Genomic DNA, 27389 nt, shown 5'->3' on the forward strand with positions numbered 1-27389 from the left:
AATTTTTTGTTATCTCTAAATTTTTTATTAGATTATGATAAATTATTTTGTAGTCTTAAAATTGTTTTTTAAATAGGTATATTGATAGGAAAAAAAATTCATTTTTAAGAATTGATAAAAGAAAACTGAATATCAAAACATGACCATATCGTTGGTCAACGCATAACAATGAAATGAAATGTTTGTGATGACTTTCAAATCGACATGTGCACATTAGTAAAATGAAAAATGAATATTTTGTAGATAATATGGTTATTTATATTGGAAAAAAATATAGTTAAAATTCTTAATTATGATTGAATTATTTGATAAGTCTAACAATATGAAAAAACAATGGACAATCATTCAGATATGTATAGTTTCTTTTATAATTATAGTTATACTAAATTATCTATTCATTTTTATTGAATTAGTGACAATAATGTTAAATATATAAATTTTAAGTATATTATTTTGACTTCCCCAATAATTTTGGTCAAGATCTGTCATTATATAATTTTAAGATTAAGGAGACATGTAGTGTTAGACTCAATGTTAATTAGGTTAATAAACCTAATATTGAAGGATATGATTGATAAAATGTTGACATTGATTGATAACTGTAGTTTTACGTTGAATGCCAATTAGTTTGATGGACCCAATATCAATTTTGAGATACTAAAAATATCAATTGGATCGATAGGCGATAGGTCTAACACATAGATAAGAATATTTGAAGGGTGTTAGTAGCTAAGGATCTCTTCACTTGAGGGTGATTACTATTCAAGCGGATGAGAGGTGATTCAGTTGTTCACTTCAATGGATTTGAGAGAGAAGGAAAAGGAAGAAAAAAGGATATTCCTTTATTTTCCCATCTCTCTCTTGTGAGAAAATTTTAAGGTAATATTGATCATATTACAATTATGTCCTCCGTTAACATTTTATTTTTTTAATTGAAATTAATTGATGTGAACTGTGACACCCCGACTATTATACTAAATAATTATTATCTGATAAAAAGATATGGAATTAATTTTTTTATAAGATTATTCTTGAGAGAACATTAATAATAACATAACATCATATTCATATATATGGTTTACATCTCTGTAATTGTTCATGAAATATTACAAAAGTATATATTTGTATAATATTAAGAGTCTTACATCAAAATAGAAGATTTATCTATATTTTTAATATCTCCTAAAGATATTAATAGAAATTATCCATGAGTTAATCTTCAGAAGATCCACCAACAATATCCCGAATAACTCTCACTGAGCAGGTTCATCTTCTGTTCATGCAACAGGTACATATGAAAGAAAAATATGAAAGGAGTGAGGTCTTTATAAGCCTTAAATATCAATCTTAATAAACTCAACAAACAATACAGACACCGGGGGCCTAGATTTGGACCTACAACCACAAAACTTGATCTTGTTTTACCAGACATATGGATCCATATTCCACTTCTGATGATCCAATCTGAACATCAAAAGTTACTTTGGGAAGTGATTAGGTAGTTGAGTATTTCTCATAAAATATTGGTACAATCATAATTATTTCTTTCTCGAGAATATTAGCCATTCATCGGCTCACAAAAGAGATATATACTCACTACCTAACCTTGGCGATGCCGAGCAGGTATCGGATAGTCCCAAGTTTGGCCTATGAATATCCTAGTCCAGGGCGCTATTCTGAACTATCCAGATATTCACCTACTTGGTAAAACTTCCTTAGACCCCACCATGGTCCCTGCCTTTCATCCCGCAGTGTACCAAACTGTGACTTCCCAAATACAAACACTTTGACACTGGTTTAATCTCAACTTATTGAAACCAGACTTAACTCTTACTTAACTGACATACTCTTGGATATTTTCAAAGGTCATTAAATGTGATGACTATCAATTCATGTCATTGTATAAACAATATACAAAGAATATAAAACAACGATAAAATGGATATGCAATTTTCTTCTATCCAAGCTCACTAAATAAAATAATATTTACTTTCACTTCACATTTATTTTTATTTTTAATTATAAAATAATGATAAAATAAGAATCAAAGCAAGAACTTTAAATAATTAGATAAGGATTAGAACATTATAATTAAATATAAAAATATAAATTAAACGGGACCAGTGCATAACTTGAGATATATTAATTGAAATAAATAAACAGGACCAGTGCATAACTGAAGATAAAAATAAAATAAATAAATAGGACCAGTGCGTAACTGGAGGTAAATAAAATAAAATAAATAAATAGGACCAGTGCGTAACTGGATGTAAATAAAATAAAATAAATAAATAAATAGGACCAGTGCGTAACTGGAGGTAAATAAAATAAAGTAAATAAATAGGACCAGTGCGTAACTGGAGGTAAATAAAATAAAATAAATAAATAGGACCAGTGCGTAACTGGAGGTAAATAAAATAAAATAAATAAATAGGACCAGTGCGTAACTGGAGATAAATAAAATAAAATAAATAAATAGGACCAGTGCGTAACTGGAGGTAAATAAAATAAAATAAATAAATAAATAGGACCAGTGCGTAACTGGAGGCAAATAAAATAAAGTAAATAAATAGGACCAGTGCGTAACTGGAGGTAAATAAAATAAAATAAATAAATAGGACCAGTGCGTAACTGGAGATAAATAAAATAAAATAAATAAATAGGATCAATATATAATTGGAGATTAAATAAAATAAATATAAGAGGATAATAAATGAAAGTAAATAGAATAATATATGAGTCAAAATAAATAAAAGATTAATATAAAACCCATGAGCTTATCAAGATTAATATCTAAGAGCTTAACCTCACTCCCCCTTACCTTATTGATTGAAGAGCACACTAATAATAGTTGTAGAAGATCAGGATCTCTTTGAATCTTTGCTCTAAATTTTCTTTCCTATTTTTCTCTTTCCCTCTCTTCTTTCTCTTTCTCTTTCTCTCTCTCCTTTCTTACTCTTTCTTCCTTCCTTCCTTCCTTTCTTTCTTTCTTTCTTTCTTTCTCACTTTCTCACCTCCCTTTACGTAACATTCATATGTATATATATATATAAGCAAGTCATGTGCTTATTTAGATTTTTCTTTCAAAACTATCATTACTTACATTAATAAAGAGATAATGCTTATCTCTTCATCTTATCTTCTTTTTATTTTTTTTTAAATTTTTTTTTCTTCTTCTTATCTTTTCTTCTTATCTTCTTATTTCTTTTCTTCTTATCTTTTCTCATAATCTTATCTTCTTCTTCTTCTTCTTCTTCTTCTTCTTTTTTCTTTTTTTTTCTATATTATTATTATTTTTTTTTTCTCTTTTAGAAAATTCTTCATATATATTTTTTTTTTCACACACACCTATTAAAATAATATTTTTAATGCTTAAACTACATCATAATAAAATACAAAACGTTAGTAAAAATAGAATATTTTCTAAATGTTTTATTTAAAATAAATAATATATTTTATTAAAAATAGGGATGTTACATTTCTCCCCTCCTTTTAGGAATTTCGTCCCCGAAATTCACGTTGTTGTAAAAAGATGGGGATACATCTCTCTCATATTACTTTCTAATTTCCAAGTTGCATCACCTTCATCTTGTTGATTCCACAATACCTTTACCAAAGGTATGTCCTTTCCTCGAAGTTGTTTAATCCTTCGATCTCCAATCCTTACAGGAAGCACATCATAAGTAAGGTTTTCTCGTATTTGTACTATATCAGGTTCTATCACATGAAAAGGGTCATGAATATATTTACGAAGTTGAGACACATGAAAAACATTATGAAGTTTTGAAAGGTTTGGAGGTAAAGCAATTTGGTATGCGACAGAACCAATTCTTTTAAGGATTTGATAAGGACCTATGAATTTGGGTGTAAGTTTCCTAGATTTGATAGCTCTACCAACCCCAGTTACAGGTGTAACTTTCAAGAAAACATGATCTCCTTCTTCAAACTCAAGGGGTTTCCTTCGTTTATCATAGTAACTTTTCTGCCTATCTTGAGAAGTTTTCATCTTTTCCCTGATCATTTTAATCTTCTCAGTTGCTTGTTGAATTACCTCTGGACCCAAAACTAAGGAATTTCCATTCTCATACCAACACAACGGGGTTCTACACCTTCTCCCATATAGAGCCTCATATGGAGCCATTCCTATGCTTGAGTGGAAACTGTTGTTATAAGTGAACTCTATAAGTGGTAGAAATTTCTCCCAACTTTCAGTTTGTTCTAAAACACAGGCTCTCAACAAGTCCTCTAAAGATTGGATAGTCCTTTCTGATTGTCCATCAGTTTGAGGGTGATAAGCTGAACTAAGCCTAACTTTTGTTCCCAAGGCTTTTTGTAAGCTATCCCAAAATCTAGATGTAAAACGAGGGTCTCTATCAGAAATTATACTAGAGGGTACTCCATGCAGCTTGATAATTTCTTTTATGTACAAATGAGCTAACTTTTCTAAGGAAAATCTAATGTTAATAGGTAAAAAGTGAGCAGATTTTGTTAACCTATCCACAATGACCCAAATTGCATCATGACCAGACACAGTCTTTGGTAAACCTGTCACAAAATCCATGGATATGCTTTCCCATTTCCATTCCGGTACATCTAAGGATTGTAGTTCCCCATAAGGCTTTCTATGTTCAACTTTTGTTTTCTGACACACTAGACAACGTGCAACAAACTCCACCACTTCTTTCTTCATCCCAGACCACCAAAACATTTTCTTTAAGTCTTGATACATCTTTGTAGTACCCGGATGAATACTTAAGCTACTCTTATGAGCTTCCTCCATTATCAACTTTCTCAACTCTTCTTTTACAGGTATGCAAATTCTATCTCTAAACTTGATGATTCCATTTGAATCTTTGTGGAATTCAGATTCCTTTCCTTCAACTTTTGCTATCAATTTTTCTTGCAAAAATTGATCTCTTTCTTGAGCTCTCTTTATTTCTTCTAAAAATTCACTTGATATTTTTAACATTCCTAAGTATATGCTATTGGGTCTAAGTTTTACAGCTAAGTTCAAGTCTCTGAATGATTCTATCAAATCCAATTCTTTCACCATCATCATGGATGCATGTATAGACTTTCGACTTAAAGCATCAGCAACAACATTTACTTTCCCAGGGTGATATTGCAGCTCAAAGTCATAATCCTTAAGAAATTCCATCCATCTACGTTGTCTCATATTTAGTTCTTTCTGATCAAAAAGGTACTTCAAACTTTTATGGTCACTAAAAACTTCAAACCTTGCCCCATACAAGTAATGTCTCCATATTTTCAATGCAAACACCACTGCAGCTAATTCCAAATCATGTGTAGGATAATTAAGCTCATGTTGCTTGAGTTGTCGTGAAGCATAAGCTGCAACTTTTCTTTCTTGCATCAACACACATCCTAATCCTTGTCCGCATGCATCACAATATACCTCAAAATTTTTTGTAGGGTCAGGAAGGATTAAAACAGGTGCAAATGTTAATTTTTTCTTCAACTCTTGAAAACTAAACTCACATGCTTCATTCCATTCGAAAGGTTGTCCCTTACGTGTTAACTTAGTCAAAGACAATGCTAATTTAGAAAATCCTTCAATGAATTTTCTATAGTAGCCTGCTAATCCTAAGAAACTACGTATTTCCGTGATATTCTTTGGTTGTTCCCAAAGCAATACCGCTTGAACCTTTGAGGGGTCAACTGCAATGCCATTTTGTGATATCACATGACCCAAAAATTGAACTTCTCTCAACCAGAATTCACACTTTGACCATTTTCCATACAATTGTCTTTCTCTTAGAATTTGTAACACAATCCTCAAATTTCTCTCATGTTCTTCATGATTTTTGGAATAAATTAAAATGTCGTCAATGAAAACAACCACAAATTTATCCAAAAATTCATGAAAAATACGGTTCATATAATCCATGAAAATGGCAGGAGCATTGGTCACATCAAAAGGCATTACCAAGTACTCATAATGACCGTATCTTGTCCTAAAAGCTGTCTTTTGAATATCTTCCGCCTTGACTCGAATCTGATGATAACCAGATTTTAAGTCAATTTTGGAATATACCACAGCACCTCTCAATTGATCCATCAAATCATCAATCCTTGGTAGAGGGTATTTGTTCTTAATGGTGATTTTGTTAAGCTGACGATAATCCACACACAACCTCATAGTGCCATCCTTTTTCTTGACTAACAATACTGGCGCACCCCAGGGAGAAACACTAGGTCTGATGAATTGTTTATCCAACAATTCTTCTATTTGTTTTTTCAATTTTGCTAACTCTAGAGGTGACATCCTATAAGGGGCTATAGACACAGGTCTTGATCCTAGTACCAAGTCTATAGTGAATTCTATTTCTCTTTGTGGAGGTAACCCAGGAACATCTTCAGGGAAAACATCAAGATACTCACAAACAACAGGAAACTTATTAATGTCTGGAATTTCCTTGACTTTTAAAGAAGTTAAGATCATGTATACTTGAGATCCTTTTGGGATTTCATTGTGGTTGGTAGTACTCTCTTTTAATTCTTTTGAGTCAAAAACTTCACCTATGTGTGATTCAAAAATTAAAGTCTTATCGTGACAGTTTAGGAGAACATGGTTGGAAGATAACCAGTCCATTCCAAGAACAATATCCAAATGAGACAAGGGTAGACATATAAGATTTACAGAAAATTTTCTATTCCCTATAGAAATATTGCAATTTGTACATGCAAGTGAAGTCGTGACTGGAACATTGGTAGGAGTAGACACAGTTAAATCATATGGTAATAAAGAGACATGTAACTTTAAATGTTTGACACATTCATGTGATATGAAAGAATGAGTAGCACCTGAATCATATAGTACATTAACGAGGTGACCATTTATGATGCATTTACCTTGGATTAGATCTTCAGATTGAACAGCTTCAGTACCATTCATCGTGAAGACTCTCCCGGTTGTCTTTGGTCTTCCAAGTTGATTATTTCCTCTGTTGCTGCTTCCCCCACTTCCTTGCTCCTTAATTAACTCTTTGCATTCATTACGATAATGACCCAATTTCCCACAATTGAAGCAAGTTACAGTCCTTGTGGCGCAGTTTCTTGACAGATGAGGTCCTCCACAGTGGAAACATTTGATAGGGTGGGTTGCGCCTGAATTATTGGCAGCAGAGGAATGTCTTTGTCCTGAAGAATTCCACGAAGTATGAGATGGACGTTGGTAGGGTTTCTTATTATTAAAATCATTTCTTTTGTGCCTCAAAGGCCCTCCTTGCCTCCATTGAGTTTGTCTTGCCTTAGTATCATCCTCAAAAATCCTACAACGGTTTACAAGAGTGGGAAAGGAAGAAATCTCTAAATAACCAACTGCTTGTTTAATATCAGGTCTCAGTCCACTTTCAAACTTAGAACAACGGGAACGTTCATCAACTCTATCATGAAAGTAAGGACAAAACTTTGACAGCTCGTCAAACTTTGCTGCATATTCTCCTACAGACATGATTCCTTGACGAAGATTAAGGAATTCAACTTCTTTCCTCCTTCGAAGATCCTCTGGAAAATATTTTTCCAGAAACTTTTGTTTGAAGGTTTCCCAAGTAATTTGTCTCCCTTCATCCTCCAATTGTTGTTTTGTAAATCTCCATCAGTTTTCAGCTTCTTCAACGAGCATAAATGTAGCAAATGTGACTCTATTTGCATCTGCACACGTCATTGCGATGAAAATTTTCTCAATTTCTGCTATCCATGACTGAGCACCTTCAGGATTAAATCCCCCTTTAAATTTTTGTGGATTATTCCTGCGAAAGGTTTCTAATCCTTGATTTTCCATGGGTTCAACATTTTGTTTTTGGCTCATATTTTCCAGGACAATTGTCATTCTTTCCAACAACTCATTGGTAATGTTTGGTCCGTTATCCATCTTTTCCTGAAAGAATGAACAATTTCCTTAGTTTTCTTTAGATTTTTTTTTTTAACTATTGTTAAAACTTATCCTTACTACAAGTATTAATTGTTGTTATTACTTACTTTTATTAGTCTACTTATCTTGCATTTCTCTTTTACAAGAAAAATGTATAAACAAACAACTTGCACCTCTACTTACTAGTAGAGACTACAAACATGGAAGACACCATACCCAAGGTCTTGACAGAAGGAACTGCTCTGATACCACTCAATGTGACACCCCGACTATTATACTAAATAATTATTATCTGATAAAAAGATATGGAATTAATTTTTTTTTATAAGATTATTCTTGAGAGAACATTAATAATAACATAACATCATATTCATATATATGGTTTACATCTCTGTAATTGTTCATGAAATATTACAAAAGTATATATTTGTATAATATTAAGAGTCTTACATCAAAATAGAAGATTTATCTATATTTTTAATATCTCCTAAAGATATTAATAGAAATTATCCATGAGTTAATCTTCAGAAGATCCACCAACAATATCCCGAATAACTCTCACTGAGCAGGTTCATCTTCTGTTCATGCAACAGGTACATATGAAAGAAAAATATGAAAGGAGTGAGGTCTTTATAAGCCTTAAATATCAATCTTAATAAACTCAACAAACAATACAGACACCGGGGGCCTAGATTTGGACCTACAACCACAAAACTTGATCTTGTTTTACCAGACATATGGATCCATATTCCACTTCTGATGATCCAATCTGAACATCAAAAGTTACTTTGGGAAGTGATTAGGTAGTTGAGTATTTCTCATAAAATATTGGTACAATCATAATTATTTCTTTCTCGAGAATATTAGCCATTCATCGGCTCACAAAAGAGATATATACTCACTACCTAACCTTGGCGATGCCGAGCAGGTATCGGATAGTCCCAAGTTTGGCCTATGAATATCCTAGTCCAGGGCGCTATTCTGAACTATCCAGATATTCACCTACTTGGTAAAACTTCCTTAGACCCCACCATGGTCCCTGCCTTTCATCCCGCAGTGTACCAAACTGTGACTTCCCAAATACAAACACTTTGACACTGGTTTAATCTCAACTTATTGAAACCAGACTTAACTCTTACTTAACTGACATACTCTTGGATATTTTCAAAGGTCATTAAATGTGATGACTATCAATTCATGTCATTGTATAAACAATATACAAAGAATATAAAACAACGATAAAATGGATATGCAATTTTCTTCTATCCAAGCTCACTAAATAAAATAATATTTACTTTCACTTCACATTTATTTTTATTTTTAATTATAAAATAATGATAAAATAAGAATCAAAGCAAGAACTTTAAATAATTAGATAAGGATTAGAACATTATAATTAAATATAAAAATATAAATTAAACGGGACCAGTGCATAACTTGAGATATATTAATTGAAATAAATAAACAGGACCAGTGCATAACTGAAGATAAAAATAAAATAAATAAATAGGACCAGTGCGTAACTGGAGGTAAATAAAATAAAATAAATAAATAGGACCAGTGCGTAACTGGATGTAAATAAAATAAAATAAATAAATAAATAGGACCAGTGCGTAACTGGAGGTAAATAAAATAAAGTAAATAAATAGGACCAGTGCGTAACTGGAGGTAAATAAAATAAAATAAATAAATAGGACCAGTGCGTAACTGGAGGTAAATAAAATAAAATAAATAAATAGGACCAGTGCGTAACTGGAGATAAATAAAATAAAATAAATAAATAGGACCAGTGCGTAACTGGAGGTAAATAAAATAAAATAAATAAATAAATAGGACCAGTGCGTAACTGGAGGCAAATAAAATAAAGTAAATAAATAGGACCAGTGCGTAACTGGAGGTAAATAAAATAAAATAAATAAATAGGACCAGTGCGTAACTGAAGATAAATAAAATAAAATAAATAAATAAATAGGATCAATATATAATTGGAGATTAAATAAAATAAATATAAGAGGATAATAAATGAAAGTAAATAGAATAATATATGAGTCAAAATAAATGAAAGATTAATATAAAACCCATGAGCTTATCAAGATTAATATATAAGAGCTTAACCTCACTCCCCCTTACCTTATTGATTGAAGAGCACACTAATAATAGTTGTAGAAGACCAGGATCTCTTTGAATCTTTGCTCTAAATTTTCTTTCCTATTTTTCTCTTTCCCTCTCTTCTTTCTCTTTCTCTTTCTCTCTCTCCTTTCTTTCTCTTTCTTCCTTTCTTTCTTTCTTTCTTTCTTTCTCACTTTCTCACCTCCCTTTACGTAACATTCATATATATATATATATATATATATATATATATATATATATATATATATATATATATATATATATATATATATAAGCAAGCCATGTGCTTATTTAGATTTTTCTTTCAAAACTATCATTACTTACATTAATAAAGAGATAATGCTTATCTCTTCATCTTATCTTCTTTTTATTTTTTTTAAAATTTTTTTTTTCTTCTTCTTATCTTTTCTTCTTATCTTCTTATTTCTTTTCTTCTTATCTTTTCTTATAATCTTATCTTCTTCTTCTTCTTCTTCTTCTTCTTTTTTCTTTTTTTTTCTATATTATTATTTTTTTTTCTCTTTTAGAAAATTCTTCATATATATATATTTTTTTTCACACACACCTATTAAAATAATATTTTTAATGCTTAAACTACATCATAATAAAATACAAAACGTTAGTAAAAATAGAATATTTTCTAAATGTTTTATTTAAAATAAATAATATATTTTAATTAAAAATAGGGATGTTACATGAACGTTTCCATAGAAATTTATTCTCAATAATAAAGATGTTTGATTATTGTTATAAACAAATAAAGTTGAAAAAGTAATTATTAATTCTAAATTTTATTATTGTAATATTTTTATAAGTATTTTTTTATTAAAATGTGTTATTTTAATATATTAATTTAAATATTTTTTCTAAAACAAATTTAATTTATAATTTTATATTACTCTTAAAATCAAGGACAATTTGGTAATCTTATTTTTTTCTATTAAAGTTAATATTTAATTTATCAAATTAATCAAATTATTCATCAACTTTCATAAATTTTACTCTTAAATCAAATCAATTTCACCTCTAAATCCCTTCAAATGAACAACAACACAAAGTTCACCCTCTAATCCATTCAAATACATTATTTTCCTTTCCATCAAATCAATATCTTCACAAGTGATATAAACACACCCTAAGGCTTTGTTCATATGGAGGATGGATTTGAGGGAGAGTGTGAAGATGAATTTGTATAGATTTGTATGGATTTGTATGGATGAAGATGTGTGTTTCTTTGAGTGGATTTAGAGGGTAAAGTAAATGGATTTGAAAATAAATTTTATGATAGTTAGTGAGTGATTTGAATGATTGATAGATAAAATAAAAAGTTATAATAGACAAAATTTTAAAATTACTAAAATGTCCTTGATAGAAAAATATATATAATAATTTTTAGATTAGTTAAAAATATTAAATTTTAAAAACTATTATTTAATAAATTTTAATAAAAAAATTATTAAAAAGTAAATTACATTAAATTATTATTATTATTTTCATAATAATTACTATTATTTAAAACTATTATCAATAATAATAATAATAATTATTAATATTATTTTTATTATATTTAATTACTATACATATACATTATTTATTATTGTTATTATTAATAACTATATATTATTAATTACTATAAATATATATTATTTTATTATTATTTTATTATACTAATATATATATATATATATATATATATATATATATATATATATATATATATAATTTAGGAGTATTAGGAGGATATTTGTGTAAATTATGATTCATCTCTTCAAATCTGCACTATTTTAGTAAGATGGAAAAAGTAATCAATCCTTCCCATCTATGCATATCCTCTCTTGTAAATTTGTACATGTCAACACATTTATTTTTCAATTCTATCATCTTAAATCTGCGCTCTAATCGTTCAATGCGAATAGAGCGTAAATGTCAAATAATAAATAAAACACATTAAAAAAATAATTTGAAATAAGTGAGAAGTTTTTGTTTGGAATGTTAAGAGTGATATGGATTTGAAAGATTTAAAGAAAAAAAAAATAATACTTCGGAGAAAAAAAAGAAAAAGAATATATTACTCAATTATCCTAAACTTGTATCAATCAATAGTTTTGCTACAAGATGTGATAATTTGTACCGAAAACGAAAACAAATTTGAAGGTAATAATTTCAGTAAAACAAATAATTTTTTACATGGTTTAAATAAGGTTATGATAAAAAAAAAAAAAACTAATAATTTCAGAAGAAATAGTTAAGAACTGAGACAAATAAATTTTAGAAGGAAATGGAGAAAGCCGATAAGGTTATCCTATTTGTGCTCCAGAGGCTGTTGTAAGATAAAACAGATGCAGGTTGGAGTTTCCTCTCCTGAGCTGAACCCAACGAAAATGGGTGCCAACAACACTAATGACTCCTCCACGGAGATAGAGAAGACACAGAAGAAGGTTTCCCATTGTTGGGGAAATGCTCAAATACCCTTTGCACTTCCCTTTCTCACGCTCCCCAATTCCAACTTCGCCACTTTCCTCTCTCCGCCGCAACTCCACACATCATTCACCGCCGCCGCCGACCATTTTCTCACCCTTCTCCACTCCCTCGCTTCTCAGAACCCCTTCCTCAACAAAATCATCTCTCTCCCCTCCCAATTTCACACCCTATGCGTCCAGGTACTTCTAAAAAACTTTCCTCTTTTTGCTAGTATTTATGTGGCGAAAATAATGTTGTGTTTGGGTTCAGATTCGGAAACAGGATAGCGTGAGATTGGTGGGTAATCATAATTTTGCTGCTGTTTTACCTGGGGATTCGGTGGCAGGGTTGGTTGTGGCTAATGGGGTTCTGAATTTCTTGAACATTTACAACACATTGCTCATTGTTAGGCTTGTTTTGACATGGTTTCCCAACACTCCTCCTTCAATCGTTAGTCCCCTCAGGTGAGTTACCCTCCTTTGTTAGTATATATAACATAACATCTGATTTGGTTTGAATGATTTTGAAGTGTTAAATAAAGTGATTATTGTTTGATTCAGCACCATATGTGACCCATACCTGAACATATTCCGTGGACTTATTCCCCCTCTGGGAGGAACACTTGATCTCTCTCCCATTCTAGCATTTTTGGTCCTAAATGCATTTACTAGCACTGCTGCTGCACTTCCTGCTGAGCTCCCACCCACAGAGCGATCCCAACAAGGTCTTGCACCACCATTACAACCTTCTAATGTTACTACTTCATCACAGAAGAAATGGATGAGACGGCTTCTAGGGAACAAGTCAAGGACACCTGGTGCTGCTAAATAGAACATGCTAGGTACACTTTATTTGTGCCTATCACTGTTTATCAATTCATATAAATTGCTATTCATAATTCCATCCAATTATGCTAGTTCTAGGCAACTCAATTTTCCAGCTTATGGTTCCAAAGATTGTAGAGTTATGAACTTTGCTGTGGAAAGATCAAGCTATCACAGTCACAATTTGTTTTGTTTTATTTTTTCAGTACACACACATTAATCCCAAGGTAATTCTTCTCAAAAGCGTACCTGATTATGATTTGGTCTATCACTTCTGTCATAAGATAATTAATACATCCTGCAACATATATTTCATATTCATAAACCTAAGGTTATTAAGTAAGGGAACTGCATTATATATGGTTCACAACAAATGGTGCTATCTAATTCATTTATTTAAACTTTCATTTACTTTAAAAAGCATGATAGCTTTTTTTGCATTTTTTCAGTTAAACATAAAAGAGACATCCTCAGGAATGGAAAGGATTATATTTTATTGTGACCGTATCATCCCAATTCATTGCTTCAGTCTCGACTGACTTTATGAAGCATCGTGATAGCACTTTTTCATAGAAAATGCCTTTTTACCGAAAAGGGAAAAATTAAATAATTTGCCAACCACAAGATCTTGTAGTGTGTGTCTGAATGCTTGTAATATATGCAAAATTTATCGTCAAATGTTTAAAAGTGCACATTCAAATCCTTCACTACGCAGAATCTGATACTTGTTAAAAAGTCTACACAATTCACTGAAATTAACTTGGTTATTTTTTTTTCACATTAAGAAACGATCCTCTATACAATGTTCATGTTTTATTTAATGTGAAATATAATATTGATACTAGTTGGAAAACAGTTGGTACTCTGCCTTGTCAATCTATGTTTTCTTGAGAGATAGATTTAGTTCTATGTTAAAAAAAAAGTTAAATTAAGAACGTTTATAATTGTTATAATAGAGGACGTATTCCTTCCTTCAAAAAAAAAATTGAGGGTTTTTTTTTATTAAAATAATATTAACTGTTGTAAAAGATGGGTGATTATGATAATTAGTTAAAGGATAAAACAATATAAAACATGTGTATATAAAGAAGAGTATCCAAAGAAAAAAAGTTACTTAATTAAAACGAAGGATGCAGTTGAAAATCTACAAAGCTTACATGGAGAAATGAAGAATAAAGAATCTAAAATCTATTTTTATCTTTTATCCTTCACCTCAAATCATTCATAGGTGACGACACTTTCTTATTCACTGTTTTCTTCTTTGTTTGAAGTGAAGGATAAAGGATCCAAGTCTAACTTGTTAAAAGTGGAAGTGACAATGAAGTAAAGTAAATTTCTGAATTAGCAACTACGGGACACTAAATTTATAGGGAAAACTAATCGTTTCACACACTATTAGAGCAAAACAAAAGAGAAAATAAAATAAGGAGTGATATGAAAAAAATAAACGCTAGGAAAACATATAAAAATGACACACAACATTGATAAAATATATGTTCAAGATGTTATATTATATCAGGAGACTTTCAATATAGCAAGTTAACAAAACTAATTATCGATATTTATGAGTCTATTGAGAAGATTCATATGGAAACACAATATTAATGAGTCACCATATTATTGCTTACAAGATAATGATACCACATTCAATTCAAAATTTTAAAAGAAATTAATTTATCACTATTTTTTAGATAAAATGTTAAATTTTCTCATTTCTATAGGGAAATATAAAACTTTTAATTCTTAACAAATGTTTAATTGACCTATAAGTCTAACACGAATAGGTCGTATTTGTGATGTGGTAATGCACACACTGAAGAAGCTTCTGCATTTCTTTACTATTGATCTTGCACGGACATTCATCCACTACAGAGAAGGCATCAGATTCCGCATGAAAATTTTAGCACAGCAGCGAATATTATGCTTTATTAATGGAAGAATCCTATTCATATCCATACAATATTACAATGTAATAACCGGACCTTTATCAATAACAAACCATTTCTGGTATCCAAGGCAATATCTTCAATCATATTAAGATTCTTCACTGTTTAAAAATAAAATAACACACATTTTCACACCATAATGTTTTATTTATTTAAATTTTCAAATAAAAGCTCTAAAATTAAAATAATGAAATTTTTAAATAATCAAAATCCAAAAGGTGAAAAATATGTCCGATATAATCGTTAAAAATACAGATATAATAACATCGTGAAACTTAGGATAGTATAAAGATGGAAGCACTGTGAGAGTAGATAAATACTAATACTAGTTGAATGAAAAAAGAAAAGGAGAGTGTAGCTGAAGCTTTTTGCCATGAACATTGAAATTGAGATTTGGATGGTTTACCTCTCCGGCAGAAACAAAATTAGGCCGAGAGAGAGAGAGAGAGAGAGAGAGAATAGTGAATGGAAGTTGGAGGTTGCAGAAGAGGTAGCAGATTTTCTTCATATGAGAGATTGGCTGCCATAGGGTTGGTGCTTCTGGCTGTGGCTTCTCCACTCTACATAGACCGCAAAGCGGAGTGTGAGTTGGAAGAGGAAGACCAACCCATCAACGTTGATGCCTTCTTGCCGTTTCTCTTACTTCTTCTCATTTTCGGCATAGCTTTATCCGCTTTTCTCGACCGAACCCTTGCCGCCTTTGATCGTTACTGGATTTACAGAGTTATCGGTTCTTCTGGCGGTATTCTTGCGCTTCTTTCTCTTCTTTTGCTTATTTTGAATCTTAAATCCTCCCTCTGACTCTCCTGCAAATTTTGTAACAACTTCTAAATTATTCTGTAAAATTTTCTTTTCTTTTCTTTTCCTTTGTCCACCATTTCTGATACAATATGCCTAATATAGAGGTGATTGCTTAGGCTTGCTTGGTGCAAGGAGAATGCTGACAAGAAGAGACTCTTCGATTTTGCTTAACACGTTGTTTTAATTTTGATTGTGGTAAATTGTACGAAAGATGCTTATTAAATAAGATATAACACTAGTTTAATTCTATCATTTTCGTTAAGGGTCTTGCTAACCGTGCTCCAACTTTATTGGTTAAGAATAATTAATATATAATAAATTTTATAAAAATACATAAATAATTATAATATTAAATAAAATTTGATCTAATAATCATTAATGTAATTTTATTTTTTTAAAAGATAAAAATGTCCATAAATATTGTATTTAATATTTTATTTAATGTTCACAAATAAAATTTAAAAACTAATTAAATAATAAAATAATTATATTTTAATGTTGTTAAAATTTAAATTAACAAAAAACCAACAAAAAAATAGTGTTAAACATCTAAAACTTAAAAAAAAATAACATAAGAAAATATAAATTAACAGAAAAACCAACAAAAAAAATACTGTTAAACATCTAAAAATTGTTACAAAAAAGAATAGTTAAAGTGTCAATTTAAGACTTAATTGATTTTTTTCTTTTTAGTAGAGATCTTAAAAGTTCCAAAAACTTGTTTTGTAACAGTAAGTTATTGTCTACACATTTAAAAGGATATTTTTGTCTTTATAAAATTTATTATGTGCATTTATACTATTTTAAGTACTGTATTTAATTATTTCAGCTTTCAATGTAAAAATGATGATATCAAAGCACATTTATTATTCCTTAACGAGTGCTCTTAGGGCACTGGTTAGCATTCTCCTTTCATTAATTTCAACTAATAAAACATAACAATTTTGAAAATGTATTTATTTTTTAAAGAATATAATGTTTGGCATTTTTTTGGATTAAATATGTTTTTAGTTCTTAAACTTTGACTCAAAATTTGAATTTGTCCTTATCTGAAATTTTGATATATATTGGTTTCTAAACTTTAAAAATGAATGAATATAATTCTTTTAACCCAATTACGTTTTGAACACATTTTTCAGCAAATATTGAACCAATAATGTGTCAAACGGTGTAAACAACTTCAATACTAACATGAAACGCGTTCAACACGTCTAAAAAAGTTAACATAATTAAATTAAAAAGACTATATTCAATATTTTTAAAATTTATGAACGAAAATGTATCATATATAAATATTAATTTTAATTTTGAGTCAAAATTGAGGTAGTAACATATTTAATTTATTTTTGAGTGGCGTAACTTGTTTTAATAGCAGATCAATTGGTAACTAGCGTGTCAGAGTAGGGAGAGCAATTATTAAGGACCAATAAGGATGCACTTTTGTAAGGTATTAAAGAATAATGTAATCTACAAAATGTTAAACTGATTACATATTAAATAAGAAAGTGTCGTCAATAATAAAGAATGTGTTAAAATTATATTACTAGTATTTTTCTCGTAATATTTCTTAAAAATTGTATGGAGTTCCCGTTAACATGTACGGGCTAGGATATATTCTCAAGGATCCAAATCCTATTAAAACGACAGAAATACTCTTGTGTAGCTTAATTCATCTCTTTTTTTTTTTTTTTTCAAAAAGGGGAAAAAAAGAAACTTGTACTACGTGAGAAAATTTGCTAGAGTCAATACCAGAAAATTTATATGTAAACAAGAAAGTGGGGAAAATGAAGCTCTTCTCAAATTACAAATCAAACAAGGGGGAAAAAGAATAGCTGAGGCCAAGCCTTTCATATACAACAAACAAAGACTACCTTACCTCCAAATCATGTAGAAATCATACAATTTATCTCAATTTATGCTCATAATGCTAAACCAAACCCCATTGCAAGCACAACTGAAGTGGCCAAAACCCACATCCCATTGAGTGGTGACCAATGATCACTGGCTCCACTGCACTCATCATTGGCTCCACTAAAGCAACCAGGTTTTGTTATTTTAGCCACACCACCCTCCAAAGTAAAGGTTTGGTTAGGTTTGCCACTGCTAAACAGCACACACCAGAAATAAGGAGACCCTCCATCAGTACCTGTCACAGCAGCACCAAGCTGAGTGTGGTTCCTACTGTAGAGTATGTCCAAGCTCTTTTGGTTCCTTATGAGGATCTCAGAAAATGCCTCAGGTGCATGTACATACTTGGTCTGGCACCCCAGGAAACGACCAGTTATAGGAGCAAGAGTTGATGCCTCAACACCACAGTTTGGAGCAAAAGCTTCTGCAAATTGAGATTCCGGAGGTTTCTTCCCATCAGGTCCACCCACAGCATCACAATTACCTTGGTACGCCTTAATGTATTGTAGAGCAATACATGCGAGACCCGGGTTGTCTGTTAAGGTTGATACCTTGTGAGCTGTTCTGTTTTCGTTTATTGCAGCTACCAACTTGTCAGCAGGATTGTTAGTTACTTTGCCTGCAACAATGTTTTGTTCATCGAGTCACAAAAGAGAATTTAAAGAACACCTAAGTGAGGAAAATCAGAAACAAGATTCCTTCATTTGTGACTCTTTGTGCATCCAATGTTACCTTTTTGATATTACTAAATATTGTAATTAATGTAATTTCCAATCAATGATTGTAAACATTACTTGTTACTGTATTTATTTGTAGGATCTTAATGCTAGCCATACTCATATATTGCTAGCATTTACTATATGTACACTATTACTATCAGATTAATACATTATGCTCTTACCTTCAATACATTTCTTTATGGGAAGATACTACTAAATGCAAGAGGAATTTAGAGTAGGAGGCTTTGGATTGAGGAAATAGTCATGTATGTATAATTAATGAAAATGTCGGAAGATGTAGTCTGAAGCTAAGGGTAAGAAAGTTAGGAAACCAGGTTTTCTGATCCATGTTTGACACAGAAACAAACAAGTAGTGAAACATAAACTGAAATCTCAAACACGTACAATATATGACAAGTCCAAAGAAAAAGAACTAAAAAACTTCAATCAATAAATTATGAACTGCTTAATATTAATATATTCCCCCGCTGAAGAACCTACCATCTGGCAAACACAAGCTTAATTAAGACATATATTATGCAGATTGCGGTGATTGGCACCATGCTGAGAGCAATATCAGTCAGGAAATTTTTTAAAGCAACAATTTAGTTTTTCTTTCTTCCTGCACTTCATTCCCAACCCTTTTGATATCTTCCAAGATGACTAAAATATGGCTTAAACAATCAATTCATCTCTGAGAAATACAGATTTACAGTGGGCTGGTAAAAAAAGCTAGAGATTTGTTTGCTTAAACATGCTCAACTATGAACCAATATCAAATCACATTCCCAATTCCTAAAGTCCACGTCAACATCAATGAGGTCGCCATTTGAGGGCTATATAAATGAAATCCTAATGACAGTCATCACTTCTCGAAAGCCCTGTAGCTGATGGAAGGGGAAGGACAGAAAATTTTGAGTCTCAAATAATAAAGACATAATTTTTTACAGAGGTCAATTCATGTTGCTTCTAAGATTTTATGCAGTGGTTGCGGTAATGGTTACAGTTTTGTCACAATCTTTGACATTGCGGGAAATCAAGGACAAATGCAACTACTGTGGTAGCAAACATTTCAAAAAACCTTAACATTGAAACTACAAATCTGGTTGCAGATCATTTTTCAAACCCTTGTTTGTTCCTTACCAGACATAAAAAGTTCCAGTTTCAAACAAAGCCACCTGATTGTCATGTACTTTACAATTTCATCGTTTCATAGTCATATCAACAACTTCTATTTCTTTCCTGAAACTAGAACCACCAAAGATAGTGAAAAAGTTATATTCTAATAAAATCAACCTTGGGGAAATGGCTGTCTTAGCTCCAAAACAGTAACCCTCAAATGGGTTATTGCAATTATATACAGAAGATGGAATACTCCAAGACTAGGAAACCTAAACAAGATTCTTAACGAATTTTAGTTAAAGACGAAGGAAGACAAACATGATCGGTCGTCCAAATCAAGAATCAGCTCACATTCTTAACATATTTTTCTTGTCCCATTTACCTTTTTCTACCGTTATAGTTCAAGATCCAAAATGTCATCAATCTCTATGCCAAAATGAAATAATCTCCCATGAGAGACCAAAAATATACACGGAAGTTCTAAGCAATTGAGATCTACTCTTAGAACACCTTACAGAATCACTGACATTGTAGACAGACACTCGATAAATTTAAAAAGTAAAGAACACAATCCAGAATGAAAAGAAGCTACAATGGAACGCATCAAGAAAACTTAGTCAAAATATTTAAAAAAAAAAAATCTTAAACAGATTGTAATGCAGATCAAACTTGGAGTACCCCAGACACTAACAGCAGCATTCCAAATCTGAAACAAAAATCAGCAGATAGAGAAAAAACAGAGACTTGATTTGGACTTACTTTGAGTATCAGCAGTGGCAGCATAAACGAAGGAAAGGGTAAGCAAAAGATACCACATAGTCATGGTTTTTGCCATTGTTGCTGTTTTAGAACACAGAAGTTCAAGACAGATCTGCGTTGTGTCTGCCTCGAACTGATGCCTTCTGGTTCAAACCTCAAAATAAACTGCAACAAATTCCACCAACCGAATGGTCCTTCCCAACTTTATATTTTTTCTTCTTTTTTTTTTTTCACATTCATAGTTCTCAACGATTCTGCAATATAAGATTACAGTAAGTAAATTTCCTTAAAAAAATAATTTGAAGTTGTTATTGCCATTCAAATTACATAATTTTTCTGTCGGTGAGTTATATTTAGTTGTTCAAATTGGCAATTAAAATCCATTATGTTGTTTGAAAAGGACAAGAGACTACAGAAATTATTATCATTCTATATTGTTTAAAGATGTTAAGTAATGCAGAGGATCATAGCTGTCCATTTTATTCCGTTCTTTCGAGTTATGATGAGTCCATGATTTTAGTTGTAACCGTAATAATATCTATATCTATTTATAGGAAATATTTGTTTTCTTTATACAATTTTTATTTTTATTTTATCTTTTATAATATAATTATTTAAAATTATAATTGTAAGTTGATATTTTTATAAGAAAATGTAATTTTAAAATATTTTATATAAAACTGTTAATAGTTATATTTATAGTTTTTAACGCTAACATGCAAGTATTCCTTATTATTTTTATTGTTTTTTTTTATATATTAACTTAATTAGCTTAAATAAATTATTAATTTATAATATAAATATTTAAAATATTAACTTAGAATACAATACAAATATTTAAAAAGTTGACACAAATTAGCTCTGTGTGTTTATACTGATACACAATGAATTATGGTTAGTGGTATGTGGTTGAGAGATTGAGATATTTTAGGATTTTATAGTGTATAAATTTTAGTGGTTAAATATGATTTAATTGTAGAAAACAGAGTTTTTAAATGTAATTCAGCAATGTTCTGATCGTTTTACATCAACTGTCCCCGTTTATTCAACGAGCTTGTATTTATTTAATGGAGATAACTATTGATAATAATATCGTTTTAAATATATGATCAAACCAACTTATTTAAAAAAATATATATATTGTTTACTGGTTTTAAAAATAAATATTTTTTTTAGTTTAATAACTATTAATATATTTTGTTTTCAGTATAAAAAAATTATAATTTTAGTATTAAAAATCTATTCTCCGTATTAACGTTGATTTATTTTTTTAATAAACACATGGTAATAATTTTTAAAGATTAAATGCATATTTAATTGAATTAATTATTAAAAAATTTAAATAAAACTATTAAAATTAAAATTGTTGTTGATGTAATTTTATTTTGTTATACTAAATTGAAATATGACAATAATTGTTATCTTGAACTTAATAAGAGAAATTTTACTTTTCAATAGAATATGAAAAAAAAATTACAATATATCTATTGTATGATTTACATATATATTTTTTCAATAAAATCTACCATTAACTTATTTACACGCATGTACAAGTCTATAACCAAATTTTTTCAGAGGACTTATGACTACCTTCTTGTCAACATTATCTTTTCATTTACTAAGTAAAATCATAATTCATAAATCAGACACCAAACGAGTATAAAAAAATTTGATTGGTCAGATAGTACTCATTTTCGTTCGGATGTATCACTTTGGTATATGTTTGTAAAAATGTCAATTTGGTCTCAACTTTTGAAAAAATGTCTCCGTTAGGTTATTTTCATAAAAGAATTATTAACGTAGGTATCAGCTTTTGATTTTTTAATTTTTTTAATTTTGTTTGTTGACACGTGTTAGGTCTTAAGGGTGACATCTAGCACTGTCAGTACCATGACAAGGTATTGTCACATGTCAGTGTCACTACCAAGTATTATTGACTTGATTTCAATTTAGTTTCCACATGACAGTAAATAGAAATCAAAACAATGACATTTGGTAGTAACAATGACAATTTTAATTTTAATTTTGAAGACTAAATTAAAATTAAGACAATGACATTTGATAGTAACACAAACACGTGATGGTACCTTGTCACGTGACACTGACACCAGAATCCTGACAAGTGGCAAAAATTTTAAAAATTAAAAAAATCATAGATTGACACGTAGCACGTTGTGAACTGCGTTAATAATTTTAACAATTAAACGTCTCTCAACAAAATTTGCATTAAACATATTCCACCAAATGCTAACATGATTCATTGGAAAATTAAATAGTATAGAATAAATAAATATTTGAAGAGTAGAGTATTATGGTGATCATAAATTTCATAATAAAAAATTTACTTTTTATGTGAAAAATAGATATAGACAATAACTAGTTCTATCAAGCTTATTAAGGCAGGAATGTGAACAACAAAGAGCTAAGCAAGAAACAAATGGAATCATGTGTTGGGAATAGTTCAAGTGTGAGTCAAAGTCCCACATTGATAGAAAATACAAAGTTAAACACTATATAAGAATAAAAACCCATAACAACATTGCCTTAAGGTTTTTGTGTAAAAGTGGTGTCTAAGGTCTTATATGTATAAGAATAATGTCATATAATTATATAGAATCACAATCTCTCAATAACCATAACAATGACCATGACTATAACCATAACCCATATATATGAAATATATATAACTCATTATCATGTAACCTAAATGCAACCCAATAAAAATTTAGTAGAAGGTGAAAGTTGACAAAAAAGTAAGAATTTACACATGACAAGTGTAAACGAAGCATGGAAATATGAACTAATCTAAAATATAATGTAGATCTAAACTTTTGTATTTAAATTTTAAAATTTCCCTTCTTGTATAGTTTAAATCTTGTCCATCCTAGAAGTTTTAAAATTTCTCATTTGCATTATTTTATGTTAGATATATTTTATGTAGGAAAAGTGTTATATAATTAAGGGACTTACTGTTAAAATATTTGGATTTAAAAAAATGAGGATTTTGTAATGTATGAATATAGCATGTGAAGCATTTATATTTCTGAAGATGGTAATAAATTCAAGTACGAAGTAAAAAGTCAAATATTAAATAGAGATGAATAATATATATATAAAAGACTAACAATAAACCTCTTGTGTAATATACACATTTTCTAAATCCAAATGTGTATGGTGTAAATGTTAATAACTACAATTTAATCATTGGAACTGCAACAAACTTTTCTTTATTTTCATAGACCCATATTTAACACCTTCCTGTCCACCCGCAAAAAACTATTTGCACACGCATACAATAAAGGATTGTACTGAAACCAATAAATAAATAAAAAAAATGACAGTATAATTATGTCCAAATCATATTAATTGATTAAAATGTTATTATTCATCTATAAATAACATTATTCATATATAATTATTATTTAAACTATTTAACTCTATACGTATATTTATAGTAAAATTTAAACTAATAATTGAAAGTGTCCATTTTAATCAATATTGACGAATTATTAAAATATTAACTTTAGATTGAGAAAGAAGTGATTAAGAAGGAGGAATTTAAAAAACGAGTGGATAGAATAATTATGAAAACCAGAAGGATATATCAGCAAATTAAAGAAAATGTGGGAAGGGACGAAGAGGAGTGGTTAGTGAAAGAGAAGTGACAACTAAGAAGATAAGAGTGGGACCCACGGAATCGGTTACGATATCGCCAACCATCAAGCCAGCCACACTATTATGTTGTGTGGGCATGGCGTCACTTGGCACCCCTGCGCACGTTAGCAGCAACAGGCCATTGCAGTGCTCCACTCGGAAGGCGAAGCGAGTGAGGTGCGCAGCGTCGTCCCCAAGGTGGCGTGAGGGGCGGCGCACGGTGTCGTTCTCTCTGCTCCTCTCCCACCTCCTTCTCATTCCTCACCGTACGTACTTCTTTCACCGTTTCACTCATTCTCACACTTTGGATCCGTTTCATGATATTGCCATTTTCACGTTGCAGGTGCTGCTGTTCTAGCAAGTCCTTTCGATAATTATGTTAAGAGGTATGAATTAGTATCGATCATCGTGTCATCATTTTTTCGCTTACGCTTCAAGCATATCAGTTAGTTTTGCCTATAATTATAATTTAGTTAGAAGATTAGTTCCTTTTATTAGCTTACCATATGTTTCTCAAGGTTTTATTCTCTTTAGATCGATAAACATTCACAGTTTTACATCTCCAGTATTGGCTAGCTTTGCGATGGTTCAACTATACATGTTTTGCATTATGCTAGATTAATTGTTATTTGACTTGAGTTTCATTTTTACATAATTATAGTGGGTTTTATACTATTAACCAGTCAGAAATCATGAAAAATGATTGACTTAGTTATCGGAAAAGAGGACAAATATAACTACTTATGATTAGTCGATCTTGTAAAAATTCTTTAGATTGTTAATGCGCATTGTTCATCCATTCTATTTCTTTGCGTTAGATTTTCTTTTATTACAATTTATGGTTAAAGCAACGTTTATGTGCATACGAAGAAGAGTGATTTTAAAATATTTTGTTCTGCAATGTTATAGAAAAAAGCTTGATCCTCTGGAGGCTTATGTACCAGCTGTCATACTTACGGAGTTTCAGATCAAGGACTTAGGTAATGCCTTTGTCGTGCTAGAATCCATGTATTAGAAAATCTGTGATTTCAACTATTTGAAGTTATTTACATATTCCATACTTGTAGTTAGTATTTTGCTCTATTTTCCAGGTTTCCCACGTTTCCTGATTATCTCTTTTGGCTGGTCTAGCCATTAAAAACAATAAGCGCCTCACAAAAGGAAATTTAATGAAATACAGTTCTTTTGTTTCTGACTCTAAAATTTGACATAATTCTGATGCCTGAATGCATACATTCCTCTCAATACATGGTTGGTCTTGTCGTCCCTGTACATTTTGTATCCTCGCCATTAGTATTGCTGTCGGTGTTCATATGACAAGGTTTGCAATAATCATAATTTGAAGTTAATGTAAAATTTATTTAGTTTTTTTTTTTACTACTGCAGAAAAAACATTAGAGGGTGATGAACCCCAATATGACTTCTGTCGGTCTCTACTTCGTTCTGGGCCCGCAGCATCACTTCGTGTAAATATAAGAGCAGTAAGTAAAATTTAGCTGTTCTTTTAACCCCAATATGACTCCTTCAACTTATTAGCTGTTCTTTTAGATGTGAAACCAATCGTTTCTCTTTATAAGGAAAATTTAGAATTCTCCGTTGAGTCCCCAGCCCCTCCCTCCCTTTTGAGTCAGTTGAAAGGTTTATGAAGCTTCAATTTTGTGATAGTATGAAGTATTCGTATATTTACACCGAGTCCTTTTTATACACACTTCCTCAACTTTAAATTCTGATACCAAGCTTCTATTTGCTACGAAAACTACTCTATTTGGTCGTTACTGTCTCCATTTGTTATCAAGCAAATTTCAGAATACGCCTAAACAAAAAACAACCATCAGCTTCAATGAGTGTTGTTCAAAGCTCATTCCACTGCAGATATCTATCTTTGGATAAACTATTTCTCCTTCTGCTGTCTGAAGCCATTCTCATCATGTTATCTTTATGGATATGAAAGTTAATTAGAAGGCACGGTCTTTTTGTAGGTGGCACAGTATGCATCTGACGGTGGCAATGGTAAAACTGCTTTCAATGATGTTGACGAATGTCTGAGGTATTGTAATCAATTTCCTATAAAAATTGCTTGAATTAATTGTCTCGAGTAGCTACTGATCTATTATACACTGTATATAATTAAATTCTTTCAATATGAAAAATTCAAACCCAATGTTAGATTTCTGCTTGTGAAGGTCACTAGAAGAACTTGATTCCTTGCTTCTTCATGCAACAAGAAAGGATCCTGAAGCCTCGGTCAAATCAATGAAAGCAAAAATCAATTCCGCCCTTAACGCCCTAGACAGGTGATTTGTATAGTTTTTGTCGTTTTTCTTTCCACAGTATCCCTTCTCTTGCACATATATTTCCCCTAACTGATGATTGAGAAGATGTGATTCTTACCAAGCTTTATTTTTCAGCCTCTTAAAAACTGTGCCTTCAGATGTGCTAAGTAAGGGAAAGGTTATAGCTGATTCATACAGGGAACCGGAAGGCGAGGAAACAGGTAGTTTGGACCCTGAATTAAAGCAACTAGAATCAATACTATGAATTTCTAACATGCTTATTCGCCTTTTAGTATTAGTCAGCTTACTTGAGAACTAAAGATTATATAGAACCAATGTTCCAAAGACAGAATCTTAAAACACAAATAACATAATGTGGATCAAAATATGAAAAAGATTTTAAATTATTGATCTGTTTTTTTAAAACTTGACCGAGGTTTTTTATCTTCTGTGTGATTTACAGCGATGATCATTAGTCATGAGGTATAACTCCCTTGTGTTGTGTGTGTGTATTAACTAATTGGTTTTTCTCGAGACATACGGAAATGTGTAGTCTTAATAGTTAAAAGTGTGTTGATCTATGAAAATTTATATTATGAATTACAAGGGTGGTTAAATTTGAAAGAAAAATAGTGCAAACGAACATTTAAGTCCTACCCGTAGAATGAGAATACGAACTAAGCGATATGTGCTCTACTGGATAATACCTATTGAATTTATTTTCTTCAAAAAAAAAACACATTATTTTCTTTATTTCCTATCCTATGTTGTTTTACTCTGCTTGTTTATTTAAAAGTGTATAAACAAGCAGTACAGGCAGTTAAATGTTGAGAAAAGTTGACGTGTCATATAGGTTGTTGATCATTTTCCCTTTTCTAGATAGAAGAGGTTCGACCAAA

General features: G+C 30.6%; 5 protein-coding genes across 7 annotated transcripts; 3 read left to right on the forward strand and 2 right to left on the reverse strand.

The window, feature by feature from the left end:
* Positions 1-3514: 3514 nt before the first annotated feature.
* Positions 3515-4193, reverse strand: LOC114163718. The gene has a single exon (XM_028048013.1). It carries the CDS (start codon positions 4139-4141, stop codon positions 3515-3517), a length of 627 nt encoding a protein of 208 aa, XP_027903814.1. The 5' UTR covers positions 4142-4193.
* Positions 4194-12300: 8107 nt separating this feature from the next.
* Positions 12301-13967, forward strand: LOC114162365 (ylmG homolog protein 2, chloroplastic). Of its 3 annotated transcripts, none has more exons than XM_028046228.1 (4): positions 12301-12684; positions 12755-12948; positions 13045-13325; positions 13758-13967. In XM_028046228.1, the coding sequence occupies exons 1-3, from the start codon at positions 12364-12366 to the stop codon at positions 13313-13315; spliced, it is 786 nt and encodes a 261-aa protein (XP_027902029.1). In that variant the 5' UTR covers positions 12301-12363; the 3' UTR covers positions 13316-13325; positions 13758-13967. The 3 variants fall into 3 exon arrangements, with proteins under 3 accessions (XP_027902029.1, XP_027902030.1, XP_027902028.1); XM_028046229.1 differs by lacking the exon at positions 13758-13967 and adding an exon at positions 13515-13616; XM_028046227.1 differs by lacking the exon at positions 13758-13967 and having other exon boundaries at positions 13045-13574.
* Positions 13968-15478: 1511 nt separating this feature from the next.
* Positions 15479-16302, forward strand: LOC114164430. The gene has a single exon (XM_028049100.1). The coding sequence runs from the start codon at positions 15720-15722 to the stop codon at positions 16053-16055; it is 336 nt and encodes a 111-aa protein (XP_027904901.1). The 5' UTR covers positions 15479-15719; the 3' UTR covers positions 16056-16302.
* Positions 16303-17779: 1477 nt separating this feature from the next.
* LOC114195850 lies at positions 17780-20890 on the reverse strand. Its single transcript, XM_028086266.1, has 2 exons — positions 20564-20890; positions 17780-18582 (listed from the first exon to the last, which is right to left on the reverse strand). Exons 1-2 carry the CDS (start codon positions 20637-20639, stop codon positions 17975-17977), a joined length of 684 nt encoding a protein of 227 aa, XP_027942067.1. The 5' UTR covers positions 20640-20890; the 3' UTR covers positions 17780-17974.
* A 2686-nt stretch (positions 20891-23576) lies between these two features.
* Positions 23577-26934, forward strand: LOC114163719. Its single transcript, XM_028048014.1, has 8 exons — positions 23577-23615; positions 24195-24483; positions 24561-24603; positions 25127-25197; positions 25604-25698; positions 26197-26264; positions 26401-26511; positions 26626-26934. Exons 1-8 carry the CDS (start codon positions 23577-23579, stop codon positions 26753-26755), a joined length of 846 nt encoding a protein of 281 aa, XP_027903815.1. The 3' UTR covers positions 26756-26934.
* The last annotated feature ends 455 nt before the right edge of the window (positions 26935-27389 follow it).

This window comes from Vigna unguiculata, chromosome 9, assembly GCF_004118075.2.
Source record: "Vigna unguiculata cultivar IT97K-499-35 chromosome 9, ASM411807v1, whole genome shotgun sequence".
In the NCBI taxonomy this organism is placed as follows: Eukaryota; Viridiplantae; Streptophyta; class Magnoliopsida; order Fabales; family Fabaceae; genus Vigna; species Vigna unguiculata.